The following is a 21,367-nucleotide window of genomic DNA, read 5'->3' as shown; positions in this document are numbered from 1 at the left end:
GCATATTTTCTTGTAGCACTATCAGTAAGTCATTACATTTTATCGACTAACTTTTTTTTTAATTGGCTTTACTCTTTTCTTACGCACAGTATATTTATTCTTTTATTATTGCTTAAATGCTTATTCACACACTTATTGATTCGAATATCATTAATTACATATAAACAGTATACAATTAGCACATTTTAGCTATTATTAAATCCTAATTATAAATAATTTTGACACACATGGCTCTAATTTATCGTTTCAGATTAAACCAATAAGGCATGTAAGAGCAGGAGTTATCGAGAACGACGAAAGCGAACAAATTGACAAATTGTGATAAATTGTATCTGTGGTGAGCAAAGAGAGAATTGAAAGAAAGTACAGTGAATGTGCGCTCTCAAACGCGACCGAATGGTATCTGAGACATTGTGACGTTTCTCTTTATTTTTTATTGTGTGTATACGTGAGCGAGTTTGTTCCGAATTATCGTCTTATTTAAATTTGCCATGACCACTCCGACGCCTTGTTCGCCGTCGCGATCTTCTTTGAGCTGCTGCCAGTTCGACCACAGCAGTCAAGACGACATGCAAGACTCAGCTATTATACGCAACAACAATTACTTCCTACAGCAGGAGAAGCATTTTTTTCCAAAGAGGCCCGAACTTGACCTGACGTTCCGCGATATACGCTATCATATTAAGGAATGGAGCATACGCAACTTCTCAATCAGTAAGTATAAATAATATATTATTGTTTACAAATAGTATAATACATTAGTAAGTAAAAAAATAAAAGTTTTAATAATAATAATTAAAATATAAGTATTTAAAACTCGAACGGGCAAGTGAGAATAACTCCGCGATTTTTCTTTGCGTTTTCTTGAAACATTTATTTTTACAATTTTTTATATTAGTCTTGTACGTTTCAACTCACTTTGAGCCATCTTCAGCGAATAATGTTTGAATGTTCGTGATTAATTTTTTCGCATAGTGTTTATTATTAATTTGGGTATAATCTCGAATTTCCTAAGGGTTTTTATTCTGTCAAAATTAATTTTTGAAATAACACTGTGATTAATAATTTTATATGAATATTTAGTCTTTAATTGAAATTTCGAATAACTCACTCGTTGTTTGCCAGAATGAGAAGTACATTTTGTTTAATGATATTTTACTTACAACATTTTTCAGTGCTTATACAGTAAGTCAAGTAAGATCGTGATCGGCCTTACTCAAAGCTTATAAAAGATATCGCCCTAAATCTATCATGAATCCAACCAATCCAATGAATAGAACACCTTTGTCTTTGATGCACTATCAAGGAAGATTCAGTTGTCATTGAACTTTCTTAAGAGAATCACATTAAGCGCCATGAGTACTAAATACGCATCACACATCACACTATGAAGCTGTGTTCCTCTGCACTCACCCAAAAATGTCACAATTAGCGGCTGCTAAATGTATGAAAAAGTCGAAATCATTCGTACAGAAGTGCAACGATATAATAATGCCAAAAAATATATATAATAATGGCAAAAAATGTCGATAATTTACCGGAACGTGACTCGATATGCAAAGTGGACAAAAAAGTCGATAAAAAAAATGTAAATCTGTTTTCGTGGAATGCTGGCTTAACACTGCGTCAAGGACAAGCAAAATTGAAGTAGAAATGTTTAGATATATCGTACGAAACTATTCGATCTATCTCGAGGTTAATAACAGGTGAAATAATGCAACACCATGCTGGTCGACCTTGACTCGCTCTTACTTGACTTACTGTAATTGTCTTTAAGTCCTCTGTTGCTTAAGTAAAAATATTAGATATTGTTAACCAATGAGAAAGAATTAAGATTGACGAATGATCTTACGGGAATTAGAAATTCTTTATAATGCTCGTATATGCATATACAAAAATTCGATGTTGGTTTTTTAATTTATGCTGTTTTCTTACATCATCTCTGATATTAGTTTCCCAGATATCTTTTGTTGTCCAATATTTTTATGTCCTTCTACTCAAAGTCATAGTTATATTGCATTCTATGCTTCGTGATGATAGACAGTATTTCTTTTTGATTGATAGTATTTCTGTTACTATTGTTATAATGTTCATTGATCCTAGTTTTTAATTGTCCCACGTACGAAGCATTACAATCTTCGCACGATATTCTGTATAGGGTAACGCTGGGATTTATGCCCAAGAAGTTAGAAAAAAATAAAAGGACTGGGGTGGTGATAATTTTTCTGCAATTACTCTGTTACATATCTTCATTTTTAGCGGGCGGGATTTATGCCCAAAGCATACAAAGTGCGCAGATTGAATTCAGTGCAATAAATGCATTATAAATATGTACTTCATGTTACAACACTTGTAATATATGTAGGAAGAGTGTAATTATTATTTATTATTTCCTATACATATTTACTTTCTTATTCCTTAATAAAACTTCATAAACACATTTTACAAGTTATTGTGTCATTTTGCATTTTATTTATATGCATTAATTGTAAATTTTTCATGAGCCGTACTCCCCCTCCCCTCCTCCTATGAGTAACCATATATCCCACCCTTATGGGTTATATAGTAAATATATATAAATAATATTTAATAAATTAAGTTTTTGATATAATTATCCTATTATGTTTTTCTTGGATTCAAATGAGAAGATATCTTTTTGTGTTTTATTATCCTGTCCAGTTTATTAATGCTGAAATAGGCTAATTTTACATTGAGATCTTTCGTGATGTTTTTAAATTTGTTAGAAATTGTCGGTACAAATGGTATTGTGAACCAAATGGATTTTTCATTTTGGGTGTCTCTGTTATCCGATTGTACTTTTATTTTCCTCTTTCGCTGAGAGATTTTAGTCTAGTATTGATTGTATCAAATATAAACTGAACAGTATCAGTAATCATTTTCTAAAAATGTCTTTATAATAAAATCTAGATTTTCTTCATGATATCTGGGATGAGACAACAGGAAAACTTTATCTACGGCATTAATACTGCTCTTTTTTGTGAAAATGAGTGGAGAGACAAGAAGTTGAGGTATTTACCTCGAAGGTAGGTTTGTGAAACATATTAAATTTGATTATTCCTTTGTTATTAATGATACGTCTAGAAAATTTAATTTGTCTCCTCCAATTTACAGTGAATTGTAATCTTGAATATAATGAGTTAAATATATTCAATAATTCATTATTATCACAGGAACCGTCGCGATGTCATTAACGTATTTGACATAGAATCATATTTGATATAAATTAGCTTCTAGTCTTTCCATACTTTCGAGGTCTCGCATAACTATCAGCAATGATAGATGATAATGAAGAGTCTATGAGTGCACTGAACTCTTGTTTATATATTTTGTTGTTGAAGCCTCTAAAAATTCTTTCTTGAGGATGTTGCAAGACCGAGAAATATAATTCCATCTTTTTGACACACTTTGACACAATTGCTCATTCTATGGTGACATTTGTGAGTAGCGATACTACGTCTAACGAGACCAAGGAATATTTATTACTTAAATTAAATCTGTTTAGATTTTCTATAAATTTAAATCTGTTTTCTTATGTGGCTTTCGACATATTTTTGTGTATTAAGTTGTGTAAAAAAAGTAGTAGTGAATAAACTGGACAGACGAGAAAACAGCTAAAGACGCGAATCTCAGAACACTGAAATCACGCTAGAACACGTCTTCCCATTCTGAACCGAACATAAATTAGAATTAGAATATGATTTCAATTGGAATAATATTGAAATTCTTGAAGAATCATGTGTGATAACAAGCGGCTAATTTTAGAGATGTTTTTCTTTGATTCAAATGAGAAGATATCTTTTTGTGTTTTATTATCCTGTCCAGTTTATTAATGCTGAAATAGGCTAATTTTACATTGAGATCTTTCGTGATGTTTTTAAATTTGTTAGAAATTGTCGGTACTTCATATTAAAAAACAAAAAAATAGACATTCGATATTTAACTTTTGAAAGTTGAACTTGTGTGATAACAAAAAGTACAAGATAGAATTTCTACACAAGGCATCTCAAATTTACAGAAATAGTATGGATAACTCATTAAATAATTATTCAAGCGTTCAGTTTAAGCTACACTTCAAATAAATGAATTGCCACATTGACTTAATAGATGTAAAAAAATACATGGTGGTAACCGATTTAATTACTGACTCATTGCGATTTTTACCAAAAAAAAAAACGACATTTAAATGCTGCATGTACTATCAAGAGAGATACATTATGGTGACTGGATTGCAATTGACGATGCGAGAGATAGATTATACAGGCGTTAGATTAGGATACTATATCTAATTGTAATTAAAAATTAAAGAATTTAAAATGTAGATTTTAGAAATTCATTCTAGCATTATATTTTAAGTATTAACATTGAAAATGATCATTTAGATATGATTAGATGTATTGGTCGAAACGTATGTGCATAAAACTAAAAGTATTAGCATAGACTTCCTGTTTGCGCTCTTAATCCTTGACATTTTTATAACTGTTTTTATATTAGGAGTATGACTTTGCTCATGCGGTTTTTTTCCGAAATTCGAGGTTTTATTGTAAAAAACTGGTTATACATTTATGATTCAAAGTATTGTCCATCGCTGGCCACTACTTTTTCCCATCTTTCGGGCAGCATACGAATCCCGCGTCGAAAAAATGGTCATCTTTTGAGGCGATCCACGAATCGATCCAATTTTTTACTTCTTCATAAAACCGGAAGTGCTGGTCAGCCAGGTCGTATGCCATTAATCGAAACAAGTGATAGTCAGAGGAAGCAACGTCTGGAGAATACGGCGGGTGGGGTAGGACTTCTCATTTCAACGTTTCCAAGTATGTCTTAGCCACTTTCGCAACATGGGGTCGAGCATTGTCATGCTGCAAAATCACTTTATCGTGTCTCTCGTTGTATTGCGGCCGTTTGTCTTTCAATGCTCGGCTCAAACGCATCAATTGCGTTCGATACTGATCGCCTATGATTGTTTCAGTCGATTTTAACAGCTCATAATATACTACGCCGAGCTGGTCCCACCAAATACAGAGCATGATCTTGGAACCGTGAATATTCGGTTTGGCCGTCGACGTGGAAGCATGGCTGGGAATTCCCCATGATTTTCTGCGCTTGGGATTATCGTAATGAACCCATTTTTCGTCGCCAGTCACAATGTGATGCAGAAAGCCCTTCCGTCTTTGCCTTTCAAGCAGCTGTTCACAAGCAAACAAACGTCTCTCGGCTTCAACTCGTACGGCACCCAATTTCCTTGCTTCTGAATCATTCCTATGGCTTTGAGACATTTTGAAATGGCTGATTGAGTCACTCCTAATGATCGTGCCAATTCTTTTTGATTTTGACAAGAGTCTTAATCAAGTAATGCCTTCAATTCTGCATCTTCGAAAACCTTCTCTCTTCCACCGCTATGCTGGTCTTCGACATGAAAATCACCGTTCTTGAAGTGTTGAAACCACTTATGACACGTTCTTTCACTAATAGCGGCTTCAACATAAATATTTGAAAGCATTCGATGAGCCTCAGTCGCAGATTTCTTCATATTGAAGCAGAAAATTAAAACCTCCCGCAAATGACAAGAATTTGGCTCGTAAACTGACATTTTCAATCGAGAATAACTTTATGATGCAGACACAAATCGACTAATGTTTCTAATGGGATTATGTTGACAGATGCCCAAGTTTATTGTGTGACGTCTATGATCTATTTATTTCGATCACCACTTACCGCTAAAGCCATCTCTACGAAAACCGAATGAGCAAAGTACACCTAATAAAAAAAATAGCTTTAATCTTTAACTGATACTGAAGGCCTACGTAAAGTATACTTTCCAATTATAAACAAGGTATAACTTTGCTTTACTAAGATTACACTCGTTCTATTATTTTTTTTTTAGTCAGTGTTTGTTCATCGTAACAATTATATATTTTTATTCCTTGACTGATTTTACATCTTTATATATACTTTAATTTTTATTTATTGAATGAAAAATTAAATTTTTGTAACTTTGTTCTTATTTTCTGACTACGGCTACACATTATTTATTATCACACTCCTTGTTGGAATTTGACGAATATCGTTTTATCTAATTATAATAATACATCTGACAGATTGGTGAATGTTCTATTGAGGTGATACGTATTGTTTGTTTTTTATCGTAAGATAATTAATCTTTATAATTCTATTAGAACATCAAGAAATTCTTTTTAATCGGTCTTCCAATCTTTTGGTCAGCAATTTCAGTTCCTCTGTATAATTTTCAACTAATGTCATGACATACATATACAATGAGAAATTGCAAACTAACAAAAAACCAATAAGTTTTTTATAGACTCCTTTAATTGAAACAATTTAGAAAGAATATATGATAATAACATAAAGAACAGATAATAGGAGTCAAAGCTGATTATCAATTAACGCAATTTTTCTTAATATTAAATATATAAACCTTGATCTTGAACATTTCCACTCATGATTTGAGTTTTCATCAGCAATCTTTCCCTCTAACGCAATGGTAGGAATATTGCATCACAAAATAATATTTCCAACGTTTTTTTCCTCAAAAAATTGAACCGTTAACCGTTGTGAGATAAGTCAAAGTTAAAAAGCTGAGTGACAATGAGAACTCAAGCTAAAATTATATAAATGATTAAATTATCGTATGTATAAAATTGAAATTCAATAATCACCTCACACAATCGACGCTTCTACACCGAATAATAAATATATCATTGTATGTAACATTTTGTACATCGTTAATATGTTAAAAATTATTGTCAAAATTTTAAAATAATATCCGTTCTTTAGATAAGTTGTTATTTGATCTTTTAGTTGAACAAGAATTCAATTTATTTATTAATGTTTAACTCTTGCATTAATAGTATCGAATATAAAATCCAATGAATCGTTTTCTAAAAGTATCCTTATAACAAATTCAAGATTCTTTTTGTGAAATTGTAGATGTGAGATATAAAAAACTTTATCTACATATACAATGAATTCTATTAATGAAGTCTATTAATTTATTATTAATTATTTATTTTACTATTAATTATTTTATTATGGTAACATCATTGCATTTATTATATATCTAACGAGGGCCTAATCGAAAGGCCGAAACGTATTATAATGTAATTATAGTAATATAATTAGGATTTAATGATTTCTATTTTGTAATATCTTGATTTTTTTAACATAAAATTTCTATTTTTAAACTCTTATGACCTTTTATAATATTTATTTTTTATAAATAAACTGGGCTGTTGATTGGATGAGATAATAACACAGGCCTGCGATGATTAAGAAATAGAAACGAGAGTAATCATTTCTTACGTAATTTTTCACATTGAATCGAAATCTGGCAACAGAATTGTTCTATTACGTTAGGATTTCGAGATATTCTAACCTAAAGTTGCAAAAAAAACACTTTTTTTTAGTATATCCGAGTTCTGCGGTATTTCGAGTATATCTCTCTCAACATTAGCACTAATTTTACATGAAAGCACTAAATCTTATCTTTCAAACCCATATTGTTTTAACTCGATATCATTTTTTTTTGTTGTATGTATCATATTGAGATATGTTGCAAATTGTATTTTCGAAGTTTCAGTAACAACTGGATAAATGATACACATAAATATACTAGATGGGGTGAAAAGTAACCTCCTTGACCGCCAGAATGCGCCACTACTGCAAAAAAGTTTATGGTGCCTTGTAGTCCGTTCATATTTAGGCAGACATGCCAAGTGGCAGTGCGATACTGCCCTTAGTTTTGTTTTGAGAGCTGATTGTTGTTGACGTGTTTGCGAAAACGATTTTCGTTCTCTCATAAAACATTATTTTTTGAGAGGCAAAACGGCGAAGGAAACAAAAGAAAAGTTGGATAAATATTATGTGGCTAATACTCCGTCAGATTACACCGTCAAATATTGGTTTCGAGAGTTTCGTGGTGGCCGCAACTCCACTACCGATGAAGTCCGCAGCGGCAGGCCCTCCGATGCGGTTACCGAGGAAAATGTCAAAAAAATACATGAAATGGTGTTGGCTGACCGGAAAGTGAAGGTGCGCGAGCTAGCAGATGCTACAAAGATTAGTACTGAGCGAACACGCCATATTTTGGGCGAGATTCTGTATAAGAAAAAAATTTTTTTCATTCCCAAGGAGGTTACTTTTCACCCCACCTAGTATTGCTGTCAAGAAATGGAGATATATTTCTTATTCAGAAAATTGACATAAAATTGAGCTAAAGCTTTCAAATCCTAAGCCCTTAATGTCTAAACTCCTGAGCCATAAACTATCAACCCTTAAACTCTAAAATTAATTTTGATTTATAATTTTATAAGCAAAAAATCAGTTCTGAAAACTTTAAACGCGTTTTCCTCAAAACGAGGTTTTCAAAGTCGGTGTACACGATAACTTTTACAATTTTTAATTGATTCACTTGAAATTTGCACAGAGTACTCTCAGATATTTAATCTAGAGAAGTACATAGGACTTTTGCGATATATTGAAAACTTTTTGTTATTATTATTAAAAGATAAAATTTTTTAGTCGAAAATGTTACTTTTTTTTCAAACATTTACCATTTTTATAAAAATAAATATTTTGAAATAATCCTATGTACTTCTCTAACTTTAAGTATGTAGATAATAAAAATTTTTGGATTTTTATTCCACATCAAAAGGTGTAGAAAATTCCGCATATGCACTGGTCAAAAAAAGAGGCTCGATGCTGCTGATGTAGCATTGCCATTTTGTGTGATAAAAATTAAAAAAACTTTTTTGTACTCTCGAAAGTTCTTATAGTGAAGCATTTAAAAATGATGTTTGATTGACTTTATTAGTTAACTGCAAAAAATTGTCAAAATTTGGTATCATTTTTAGGTCTCAAGGGTGTTCCCCTTTAACATTTAGTCATTAACGTTTGTGACATCCATTTCAAATGCGATATTTCTTGTTGAAAATCGGGAAAAGTTTTTCTCAATAAAAAAAAAAAAGAAACGGAGATGTATAAATTATTTACCGCGATTGATTAAGAAAGCAGAACTTCATGTGTCAAAAATTTTCAAAGGACTTTAACTAAACTTTTTTTATTTTTTCTTAAATTTCTTTCTTTCTTTTAATTCTTTCCTATTATCGGGTATCCGGTTTATGTATTAATATAATAATTGCACTAAGAGAAAGTTCCGAATATTCCTGAAAATTTTTCTTATAATTTTTATACGAATTGGAACATTTTTCAGAAATACTCAAAAATATCGGAAAGTTTACATTTTTTCGTAAAATTTTTTATACATGTGAATTTTGAAATATTTTGAAATTTCTCATCCATAATGTAAAAAAAAAATATTTTTAAATTTTTTAAATTTTATAACATTCCATTAAAAATTATACTTACAAAAAATCTTAGAAATTTTACGATATTTCATAATTAACATACAATAGAAAAATTCTGAAAAAAGACGTAGATTTTCTGAGAAAAAATGTAGATTTTCTGAAAAGTGTGCCAATTCGTTTAAAAAATGTGAGAAAGTTATAAAATTATATAGAAATTCTGAAAAATTATATGAAAAATTTTGAGAAAAATTTTCACAGAAATATTTTCTTAAATTGTATGAAATAAAATTACAATACAATGTCATTCTCTTAACTTTTAACATCTTCTGTGATATATTTTTTTGTTTGATTATCATTCTTGGATTATGATCCTTGGATTATCAAAGATCATCACAAGATTAAAGCTTATACTTATTTCTTAGTTTTAATATTGAACAATTTTTTTGCAGTTTTATCTTTTATATGATCGTTTTAAAAATATTTTGTAGGTACAATTTACGAGATTTAATATTTTTAAAATAATCTTACTACACAAAAAGAGAGAGAGAGAATGATTTAAAATATGGTTCCTATATTTTTCAAAATATAATATTAATATATATATATAATTATTATTATTTTGTCACATTTATATATTTTCGCACATATTACGAATAAATATAAATGCATTAATATTATTGTAATATAGATTTCTATGTGTCTCGTAAAATAATAAATTTGGAATTTAACAAGACATTATTATAAGAAAATTCTTTTTAGATTCATAAAGATATAGTCGAACGTGAGTGAAAGCAGATTATTATATAATGCTCGCAAATTGTTCAACGATAATGAGAGGCTAAAGGTTAGATTATATTTTTAACCTTGAATAACTCACAAAAATTTCACAATGATCCAAGAAAACGTGAGTACATTAACGTGAGTTATTAAAGATTTTAATCAATTAAAAATATTATTTGAATATATGTCAATGTGCGTATCACATAAAAAGATATGTTGACTCTCGTGACGTTTAAAATAATTTGACGATTGCTTTAATTGCTTTAATAATCGTATATTGCGTGACGTACTTCAAGAGAAAGTATTTATATCGTGTAAATAAGTGTACGATAAATAAAGAAAGTTTTAAACGGAGAAAGTATTGTGCCACATGTTTTAAAAATATAACGTACAAAAATTATAATTAGCAATAAATTATCTTGGCTATTTCGAAATAGGATTAATATTATAAGAATATAATCGAAAGTAAAACAATTTAATGAATTTAATGAAAAGTCATTCTTAGCAGTTAGAAAGCGGAATGTTTTTTATTATTAAATTAAACATATTGAGAAAGAGAAGGAGAAGGAGAGAGAGAGAGAGAGAGAGAGAGAGAGAAAGAGAGAGGGACAGCATAAAAAATAAAGACTCACAATGCACATTTAAAACTAGAAACATTCACTGCATTATAAAAAAAATGTGTCTATTAATAAATACTAGAATTGTGTCAATACTAGAATTATGATGCGATTATCATTTTCTCCGTTGTTACACTGCTTATAAATTTAAATTGGAATGTCGATCTGGCGACGGAGCAGCAATCTTATTAATATGTAATATAATAAAATATAAAACAATTCAGATAAGAATATAAGATTGTATAAAATCAATAAAATGTGATACAATGTGTGCTTGCGCGTGTTGTCTACAAAATAAAACGAAAAATACTTCAGAAAACAGATAAACTACAACTTTTTTCAAACTACAATAGAAAAACTGCAAGAGACAAAAATAAAACTCTAAGGATTTTTTCAGAATTTTTTTCAGAACTTTTTAATATCGTATTTTCTCATGTTGCTAAAAATGAGAAAAAATGCTATGTTAAAAAATTGATAAAAAATTCTGAAAAAATTCGAGAGTTCTATGAGAAAAAAATAAATGACCGTCTTTTGCATTTCTGTAAAGTTGATAGTATTTGAGTAAAAAATTATTGAATACCAATTTTCGCCAATTTTTAGCAATTAATTTATTATTAACTATTGTAAAAATTGCATGGTAGAAGACTTTTCTTCTCAGTTTAGTCTATTCTGTCCCTGTGCGAAAGACTTATTACTAATTTCCAAACAACCTGTATATTTTAAAATTATTTCTTATTTTTATTCAATCAAAATTTTTCGAACACAATGTTATTTTTAAATAAGCTTAATAATAATGACAAATTATTTTGCTTTATGTTGAAAAATGAACACGATGCGATCATCGCAATTTGATTTGATTAATAATCAATGTCTTATATCCGTGTGTGCCAATTACATGTTTTTATGTACAAAAAGAGAGTGTGTCGACAGCACATCCGTTATAAAAATTGATTGTATTATTTATGTCCCAAGAAAGGAAGTTGTGCGTCACAGACGGTATCACATAGAACAATACGTACGTGCCTTCATTCAAATTACATGACCGATTATACGAAACATTGCTTTGTAATCATTTTGTATAACGTTAAAAAAAAATATGAGTAATATATCTGATAATTTAAAGAAAAATCTATTTACGTCGAAATTTTACATACATAATATTATATTGTATATTTATAATTATGCTTCCTTGATTTCTTTTTAAAACGACATGACAACTTTTGTCAATCTCACATGAAAGAAAATGATTAATGTACGTATAATTTATTATGCTGGTTTATTTGCGTAATAAATAAGTAAGTAGTGAATAAGTGTGCGTAAACTCGAGTGAACGTGAATAGAGATCTGTCTTCGAACGCGCTCAAGGAATTTCGTGATAGAACGAGAGAAAGTTTCAGCTGATTATTAATGTGTGCCATGACATTCACACGATTTATAAGTGAATAATTCAAGATACGAAGTGAATGCTCCCTAATGAGAACAAAAGATTAGTTATACAAAACGACAATATGTTTTTCTGGGCCTATTTTAAAATAAAGTAAAATATTCTTATAATAATAAGAGCGTGTCTTAAAGCGATCAGAAATTCTGAAGCAAGATTGAATTTGGTGGTTTTCCATTTTCTTTTCAAGTTCATGGAATATGTTGTCAAATTTGTTATCTCGCGCGTACAATGAAAAATTAGGTGAAGCAATTGTATTTATTATTACTTATTATAAAGAAATTTACAGTTTCTAAAGCAATTAACATTCCTCCAGAGGTATTTCATGAAATTCGGTTTTTTCTTCTTTGGCGGAAAAATTTTTCTTATTTATTTTGCTTCCATATTTCTTCGACCCAAGCATTTATAGCTTTATGTCATAGATATAATAATTGTTATCTCATGTTTATTGACCCAGCATTGATTGGGTATTAACTGCGCGTGACGCGTTATGTAAAATGTGATTAAGGAGAAACATAACTCATTATCACCCATCTTTCTCTTTCCCTTGCTTCTCTCGATGACATAAAGAAAAAACACTAGGTCATTGCTGGAACATCCGCGCGTCATGCGTCATTTATGCGTTTTGTATGCTCACAATAGTCCGTTCATCAATTTCTATGCGATTAGATTTAATGCAGTTGTTCTGTTATCAATTAAAGCAGTTCAAGGTTTGTTCGAACGAGCACATATAATGTTGTAAAATAATATATAATCGTATGATTGTATTCTAGAAATTCGATTCGTCCTGTATCTATTACCTTTGTGTTTTCACAAATGAAGAGATAAGTGTGATCTGGAATAACCAAAATTTTTTTCAAATCGTATTCGGCTTTCATTTCATCTTCCGTTCGAAGATTGAGAATAAAGCAAAATTGAATAAATGAATAAATGAATAATAATAATAAATGAACATAAAGTTCATACCTGAGCTAATTCAATTAGATATATTTAAGATTTGTTTTCTGTGGCTGAACCAGTTTTCACTTTTGGAACTTAAAGTGAAATAGATATATGTTTGATATTTGTCGAAAGCGAGAAAGAGATTCTAATGTTCCTGCAGTTTAGTGCAGGAACAGAAAACAGATCATTAAAGTATGCACAAAAGATACATTTTATATATCTTTATAAAAATCTTAGTAAAAATTCTGAAAACGAATATTAATAATATTAATAATGTTATTAATATAATTAATAATATAATTAATAATATTGTGTACACGTATTACTATTTTTGTAATATTAGTACTTAATATGTTACAGATAATTATCTTATCTATTAAACTCAGAAATAACTAGATATATTCCTTACTTATCTAATTTTAATAGTTTCATGTGCAATAAATGCATAATTAATAAAACTGGATTTCCTCGGAGAAGGTCACATGATATATATATGCGTGTATGTACACACACACATATATATATATATATATATATATATGTTATAATTACCATTTTGTATTTATATATAGGATAAAATAAAATTGCATTTTTCTTACTTGCAAGACTAACTCCAATGCAATATCTTATATTCTATTTCCTTTTACAAAGTATTTTTTCAATTTTTTTATATAATCCTTATATGTCTTTTACTTCCGCGTAATTAAGATGTCGTGATTCAAGTCAATGACTCTAAAAGCAGCCTTAAATAAAATGATGTTTCACATAAAACAAGTTCTAGTCCATTGAATAAATTTTGTGATCGATGCTCCAAGATCGTTACATATTTCGTAATACGTATTCACGTCGTACTTTACCTCTCGCACATTCTTTACCTCTCGTACAAATTGAGCTATAAAATTAAAGAGTATCATATCCGAAGCAAGTTAACAATGAATCATCGTGTGTTGAATGCGATGATGTAATCATATAATTGCGATCTCGTGTTGCAGGCGAGAAGGAAATTCTGCACGGCATAAGCGGTGAATTTAAGTCTGGCGAATTAGTGGCTATTCTAGGTCCGTCCGGAGCTGGAAAGTCGACGTTGCTGAATGCGCTTGCTGGTTTCACGTAAGTATCATAAAGACACGAGGATTGCTTCTTAAATATATGTTTTAAGCTTGACACATCCATAGATTGTCTATACATATTCTCTTATTATGTATTCCTTAGCATACTTAATGATGAATGATTCGATCATACGCTTTTATTTTTACTTTTCTTGTGAGTGAGTCAAGGGTTAAAACGTCTCATTAAGTGGGGGTACGCAGTATAGAAAGAACTTGACCTTTGGCACGATAATGATGAATTGGCCTTGACTCATAATCTCAATATTTATGCTTGTAAATGGTATCTGATAAATATCCATGGTTCTCTAAAGGACATCGTAAAAACTTTAGTCTTTAGGATGTAGAACGTTCTCTGAACAATCTTAGAACATCTCTTGGAGAACTATGTTGTGCGGATAAATTTCGATTACGAAAATTAAAAAAAGAAAGTTTTAGATAGCGCTGTATCTAGTATTTAATTCATTATTTTTCTGTTCCGTCGCGAAATCGAACGAGTATTAAAATAAAAAAACATTAGAAGACACACATCGTCGATTACAATGGCTGCATTCAGCAGAGAAAACTGCTCCTTGAGCACTGAACGATTTTTTTCTGCTGAACGCAGCCATTTAGTATCAAACTAAGAGTTTTTACAGACGGGCGACTTTGTAGTGCCACAAACGCCGACTCATTCATACGGAGTCACAGAAAAGAGTGTCGCGAATGTTCATTTTCTGCAGCGCTACAGAATAGCTTTGTATGAACGGATCGACGTTTCGATTGTGTCGCTACAAAAGGTTCGCGTCGCATACTCCAACATCCTCCAACATGTTCCTATCATAGCTTTTATTTACTTTAACGTCTAACAAACGCGTTTGAGTGAGTAGGAGCTACGGTTGGAGGAAGCAGGAGCATGTTGGAGCAACGTGACGCAAACAAATCTAAGTCGTTTGTCTATAGAAGTCCTAACTAATGCGAAAATCAACTTTGCTGTGAGCTGTTTGAAAACAACAAAAACAAATAACGTGCAACATTACATTAATTACACGCAATATTAAACTAAATGCGAAAACTTTGAACCGTATTCCATTAATTCCAAGCTATTCGCTGAAAACGATATCATTGGTGGTTCATAATTCATTGTGGAAACAGAATTTTTTTTTTAGAAATTATAGTTTTTTTACACTATTATGGCGTAATATCATCGTAAATAATTATATACCTGTAAGAGTGTGGCACAATGAGGTAATTTGTATTACTTATCGTAAAATCAAGTATTCAAGCTAAATTATTTAATAACGCTAAATTATTTAATAACGCTAGAACGCATCATGTGCGCGACGAGTGGTCGCTATTTTTTTTCTACAATCTCAATGTAAGTGATATTATATATTTGATGTGTGCACTGTTTTCACATTGACTCACAAGGAAATCATTTTGAAAATATATTCTAATCGCGCTTTTAAATGCATTAATTTAAATGTCACAGAAATCAGTTAGTGTTATGTGCATGAATATCATTTCAAAATAAATAATATATATCTTGTGTATAATATATATCATATGTATTTTGTATATCATATAAAAATTAATATTGTATTTATGATTATTTAAAAGCATGCTTCTTAATCGTAAATATTTTTTACGTTATAAATTTGATTTGACCCATTTTTTATAATCTCCGAATTCTTTTACATATCATTACAGAGATTTTTTTACGCTAGAATTAATTTACGGTATAGCAGAATATTATAAATATTAGGTGTTGGAATTAATTCGTAGCGTTTTACAAGTGATGGGAAGTACTTTCATTAATGTATTTTTTAATGCTCATGTGAAATAAATAACATTCTTTCATTAAAAACGCTACGAATTAATTCCAACACCTAATATTTATACTTGCTGGACTAAAAAATTTCCTATCTGAATATTTAATAAATTGATGAATTTTTGAATATTTCTACTAAATATTTTAACTAAAACGATAAGTAATATATAAGGTGGGATAAATCAATATAGGGTGTTCAAGTAAATTAAAACGACATTTATGTTACGAAAGTAAATACACGTAAATACACGTTTCGACTCTTGGATCCTCATCAGTATAATTAATCACAATATCAAATTATTCGGAAAAACGCATGAAAAAGAATGTTTTAATACATAGGTTAATGGTCAAACTATTTGGGCAATTTGATGACAAAAAAATTCGACAAGTGGACATCTAATAGTTTGATTATTAACCCATATATTACAGCATTCTCTTTCATGCGTTTTTCCGAATAATTTGGTATTGTGTGATTAATTGTATTGCTAAGAACCTGAACCGAGGATCGAAACGTATAATTATATACATGTATTTATTTTCTTAATAAATGGCGTTTCAAATTACACTCGACTTTACATTCTGTGTTGGCTTATAATTAGCATTGCTCATCGTTTTAAATTTAATCAGTTGAGCCTATTTCATTTATTAATTTAGATATTTTAACACAATTTTTTATGTGCAATTATTATAATAAACAATTACGATGAATAATATCTCTACAATTTAAGCAGTCACTCTTAAATAAAATCAATCAATTAATGTTATTTGTTTTAACGAAACTAATTTGAATATTGCTTTGTAATAATGGAGCTGCCTATTGTTATTTCTGCAATTATAAATCGCAAAAAATATTAGAAAATAAGTCGCAGAAAATAAGTCTTAATCGGATGATAAGATAATCGCCTGTTAGATAATTACTGGTAAACGCAATTAATACTAGAAAGATGTCTATTACGATTGAGATTGGATTGATAATAATTTGATTTTAATAATTTAATAATTTGATGTTAATATCAAGCATATTATAAATAAGCATATTATAAATAAATGTTAATATGTTGAAATTATTAATAATTATATATTGATTAATAATTATATATTGATTATGAATTATTTAAAACAATCCAGCTTCGATCGTAATAGGCATTTTTCTAGTATTGATTGTGTTTCTCACATATGCGGTCTAAAATAAAGATTCTTAATATTGTTTATAATTATTGGTAATTATGGACGATAATTCATATTTAATCGCTATCAATTTATTATATAAATATTCTTCACTTATTATATTAGGTGTTGGAATTAATTCGTAGCGTTTTACAAGAGATGGGAAGTACTTTCATTAATGTATTTTTTAATGCTCATGTGAAATAAATAACATTCTTTCATTAAAAAACGCTACGAATTAATTCCAATACCTAATATTATAAAGTATACATATATTATACAACACATATACAGAAGAGAGATTTGTGTTCATATATAATATAAGAATATTATAGAGCGTGTTGTTTTTTCTTGAATCATTATTTGTGTTTCCATAGAAATCTAGAAGAGTATTTTACATAAATAACATTAATAATAATCTCAATTATAAGTCATTCTATACGCGCGCGCGTGTATTGGAGATCTTTCTTTTTTAACAGATATCGTTTATTACTTAAAATATATTGTATATTATTTACACATATATTCTTACAATAATATGATATTGCAGAAAATTTATTATTTCGATCTTATGATTTTATATATAGGATGATATAATTAACATAAGAATATTAAAAAGTAAAAAAATGATTTGACGTGTTTTATCAGAATATATAATGAGAAAATATGTAATTTCATAATGTGTTTTCGCTTCTTCGTAACCTCATCTTAAAATTGTAAGAAAAAACGTGTTGTTTCATTTAAGAAAAGAGCGTAAAGTTTGAAGGCTTCATAGAATAAATTTAAAATGTTGTTCATAAGATGTCTCCCTTAAAACCAAACAATTATTGCGAACAACAAGTTGTTACTTGAATAAATTTATTTATATTTGAGATGTCTTTATTTAAAAAAAAATGTCTCTATTTAAAAAAAAATTAATTATGATTAAACATTTGCGACTGAATTGACATTAATTAACATTTCGAGTTAAATATCAATTCTCGGAAAAAAAAGTTACATATATATATGGACATATTTTATATATAATTGCATATAAAATATGTCAATTTTTTAAAATAATTTTATATAATTATATATGAAACATTTTTTCTCGGGTTCAAGTACATCAATCTAATTGTAAGTGCATGTCAAGATTATACATAGAATATCTTTAAAATATTATAATATTAATTAACATTTTGAATCAAACTTATTACATTAATATTAATTCGAGTACATTAATCTACAGGATGTCCAAACAGGATCCCGGATTTACTCGGGAGACCTTATATATTATACTGAAGTTATTTTTCATTAAATATTTTTTGAATTGAGACTTGAAGGTTACAGTATTGTTGACATTACACACACACACACACACACACACACACACACACACACACACACACACACACACACACACGTACGCACGCACGCACGCACGCACGCACGCACGCACGCACGCACGCACGCACGCACGCACGCACGCACGCACGCACGCACGCACGCACGCACGCACGCACGCACGCACACGCACACATAAAGAAAAGGCCCTTATTATATCGAGTTTATTTTGAGTAAATGCTAGAAATCTATGGGCAGAATTTAAAAAATAATAGGTCATTTTGAAGGGAATTTAATAAGCTTTAAGATGATGTTATGTAAAATTTAATTTAAATTTTATTTTTTTTATAAATTAAAGAAATGTAAAAAGTGAGCAAATTACAAAGTTAAAAAATTGTGCTCCCAATATGAGATGTTCCGAGAAATCGATAATAAAACGCAAAGTACATCAGTATTGCAATTAAAAAACTTTATTTAATGTTTCTAAAATACAAATAAACAGCCAGTGTACGTGCAAAATAAGTATGCATTGTATCTAACTGACTCGTATTTCAGGTAGTTGGAACCAAGCATCGCAGAAACAGGCACTAGATATTTATTTCGATTCCTTTTTATTATTATACAATAACATTTATATTTCAGCAACGATTTTCACTATGATATAGGAGTATAGGTTATTTCATATTAGAAATACCTTGGTATCTCATATAACTTTTATTGGAAACATTTTTTAAAAACTTCATCCTCCCGACTAAAAAAATTCGAGAATCTTTTTAGATATTCTATATATTATATGCTTACGAAAATGATGACATTAAATACTTTTAATTTTATTAGATGGAAAAAAGAGATCGTTTTTCTCATGATAATTGCTGCCTAAGTGCTTGTTTCAAAAAAATTTATGATAAAAAAATTTAAAAAAAGTTCCACAGCGTGCTTAAGTGTCTTAATAAATATTTTCTATTCTATATCTATTCGCTTTTCAGATCGATGCATACATATCGCATTATCATATTATTCATATTGAAAAACTGATGTTCACTTTCTGCTTTCATTTTACATTGTTGCATGATAAACGATTGCATGATTATAAGTCAATGTAGGATATTACATTGAAATTAAAAATTACATAAATAATTGATAATATGTGAGATTTCAATGTTACATCGTACTTTTTAAGACAAATCAGTCGGGTGAACATATTTATGGATACTTCACGTTCTCTTTGTATAACATTATCTCATATATATCTTTCAATATTTTTCGTTAGAAACCCAGATCAACAATTTTTTTATGATAACTGTGTGTGTAAATTATAATACTTTTTCTAAATAAATTATAATAAATAAGTAAATTATAATAAATTTAAATATAACGATGACAATGCATAGTGTATCAGGTGTAAGTGGCGAAGTTCTGATCAACGGTAAGATTCGAGTACCATATAGTGAACGATGGAAAAGGACGTCGTGTTACATACACCAAGACTCCATTATCAGAACATACATAACCGTGGGAGAAGCCATGACTTTAGCCGCTCATTTGAAGCTTGGTTACACAATCAGTTCTGCTTACAAGCATTCTCAGGTTTGTGATAATTAACTAGCAATTTTAATTGTTGCGTTATAAATTTTTCCTTGATTTGACCTCTCTTTAAAAGAAATGAATAAATATCTTGTGTTCAGTTTTGAAAGAAAAAACTTGAGAATCTGACTGTTTCTCATCAACTCTTCGTTTTTTCTTTATTCTTGTCACGATGTTCGATTTACGTTTCCCATTCCCATTCTCTAGACGTTCCTTATCGCATTTTGTAATCTTTTTTTACATTCGATGAATACGTATGTAGGTTTTAGAACTCTTGGAAATGCTAGGACTGAGCCATTGCTATGACACGTTATGCGGAAAATTATCGGGCGGACAAAAGAAACGACTCGATATCGCCTTGGAACTCTTAACTAATCCTTCAGTATTATTTCTTGATGAACCAACGACCGGTAAGTAATAAAAATACAAACTCATATTTATATTAATATTATATATTTAAAAAGCAATTAAAATACGAAATTTTAATCAATTCTTGAACGATTTCACAAGAACGAATGTATAGTGCTTTATGATTATATAAGATTTAATTATGAGTAGATAAAAATAAAATTAAGAAATGAAAAAAACGCTATAAAACTCAATATGTAAAATTGTCGGAAATTAAATTAATGGGTCAAGAATACTTAAATACTTCGAAGATAAAACATCTGATAATTTCAGTAAACAGACACCTGACTTGTTTGCTAAATGATATTGTGATTAAATTCAGTAGGAAATATATAATAGCTAATTAATGAAGAATGTTTCAAAATGAGAATATTTTATGCCAAGTCATAACTGACAAAGCATACATAAAAACAGTCATGATATCTTAATAAGTATCGTTCGTTAATATGCAAGCAAATGATTATAGCATTTCGCAAAAAGCGAAAGATAATTATTATTATTACGTAGATTTATGTTTGTCCAGACTTTTTCTTTTTATGACTTTTATTATCCTAATGAAAATAAAAAACCTAGCATAAATCGAATGTAATAGGAGAGTAACAGAAACATAAATAAAACTTCTAGGAGGCGTAAACGAAACTTCTTGTTAAAACGGGAAGTAATAAATTGAAACACGAAAATTGAAACATCAAAATGTAAAAGAAGCGTAAATGCTTCTTTTACATTTCATTGTTCCAATTTTCACCTTCTGGAAGTTTCGTTTATGCTTCTGTTACTTCCCGTTTTAACATATTAACATCTTTATAATATGATGCTTGATGGTAGCATCAAATTATTAAAATTGC

General features: G+C 29.5%; 1 protein-coding gene across 1 annotated transcript in view; it reads left to right on the top strand.

Annotated features, from left to right (window-relative positions):
• Nucleotides 1–21,367, top strand: part of LOC105143817 (ATP-binding cassette sub-family G member 1) — a 43,363-nt gene that overhangs the window by 14,503 nt on the left and 7,493 nt on the right. Inside the window, exons 2-5 of the mRNA XM_011052322.2 lie at nucleotides 251–714; nucleotides 14,117–14,234; nucleotides 19,922–20,117; nucleotides 20,377–20,524. Of these exons, the coding sequence (XP_011050624.1) occupies nucleotides 492–714; nucleotides 14,117–14,234; nucleotides 19,922–20,117; nucleotides 20,377–20,524 (685 nt within the window). The 5' untranslated portion in view covers nucleotides 251–491. The remainder of the gene's footprint in view (nucleotides 1–250; nucleotides 715–14,116; nucleotides 14,235–19,921; nucleotides 20,118–20,376; nucleotides 20,525–21,367) is intronic.

Source organism: Acromyrmex echinatior, chromosome 5, assembly GCF_024713525.1.
Source record: "Acromyrmex echinatior isolate Ae372 chromosome 5, ASM2471352v2, whole genome shotgun sequence".
In the NCBI taxonomy this organism is placed as follows: domain Eukaryota; kingdom Metazoa; phylum Arthropoda; class Insecta; order Hymenoptera; family Formicidae; genus Acromyrmex; species Acromyrmex echinatior.
The sequence above is the reverse complement of the archived record's forward strand: the minus strand, read 5'-3'. Positions and strand labels throughout refer to the sequence as shown.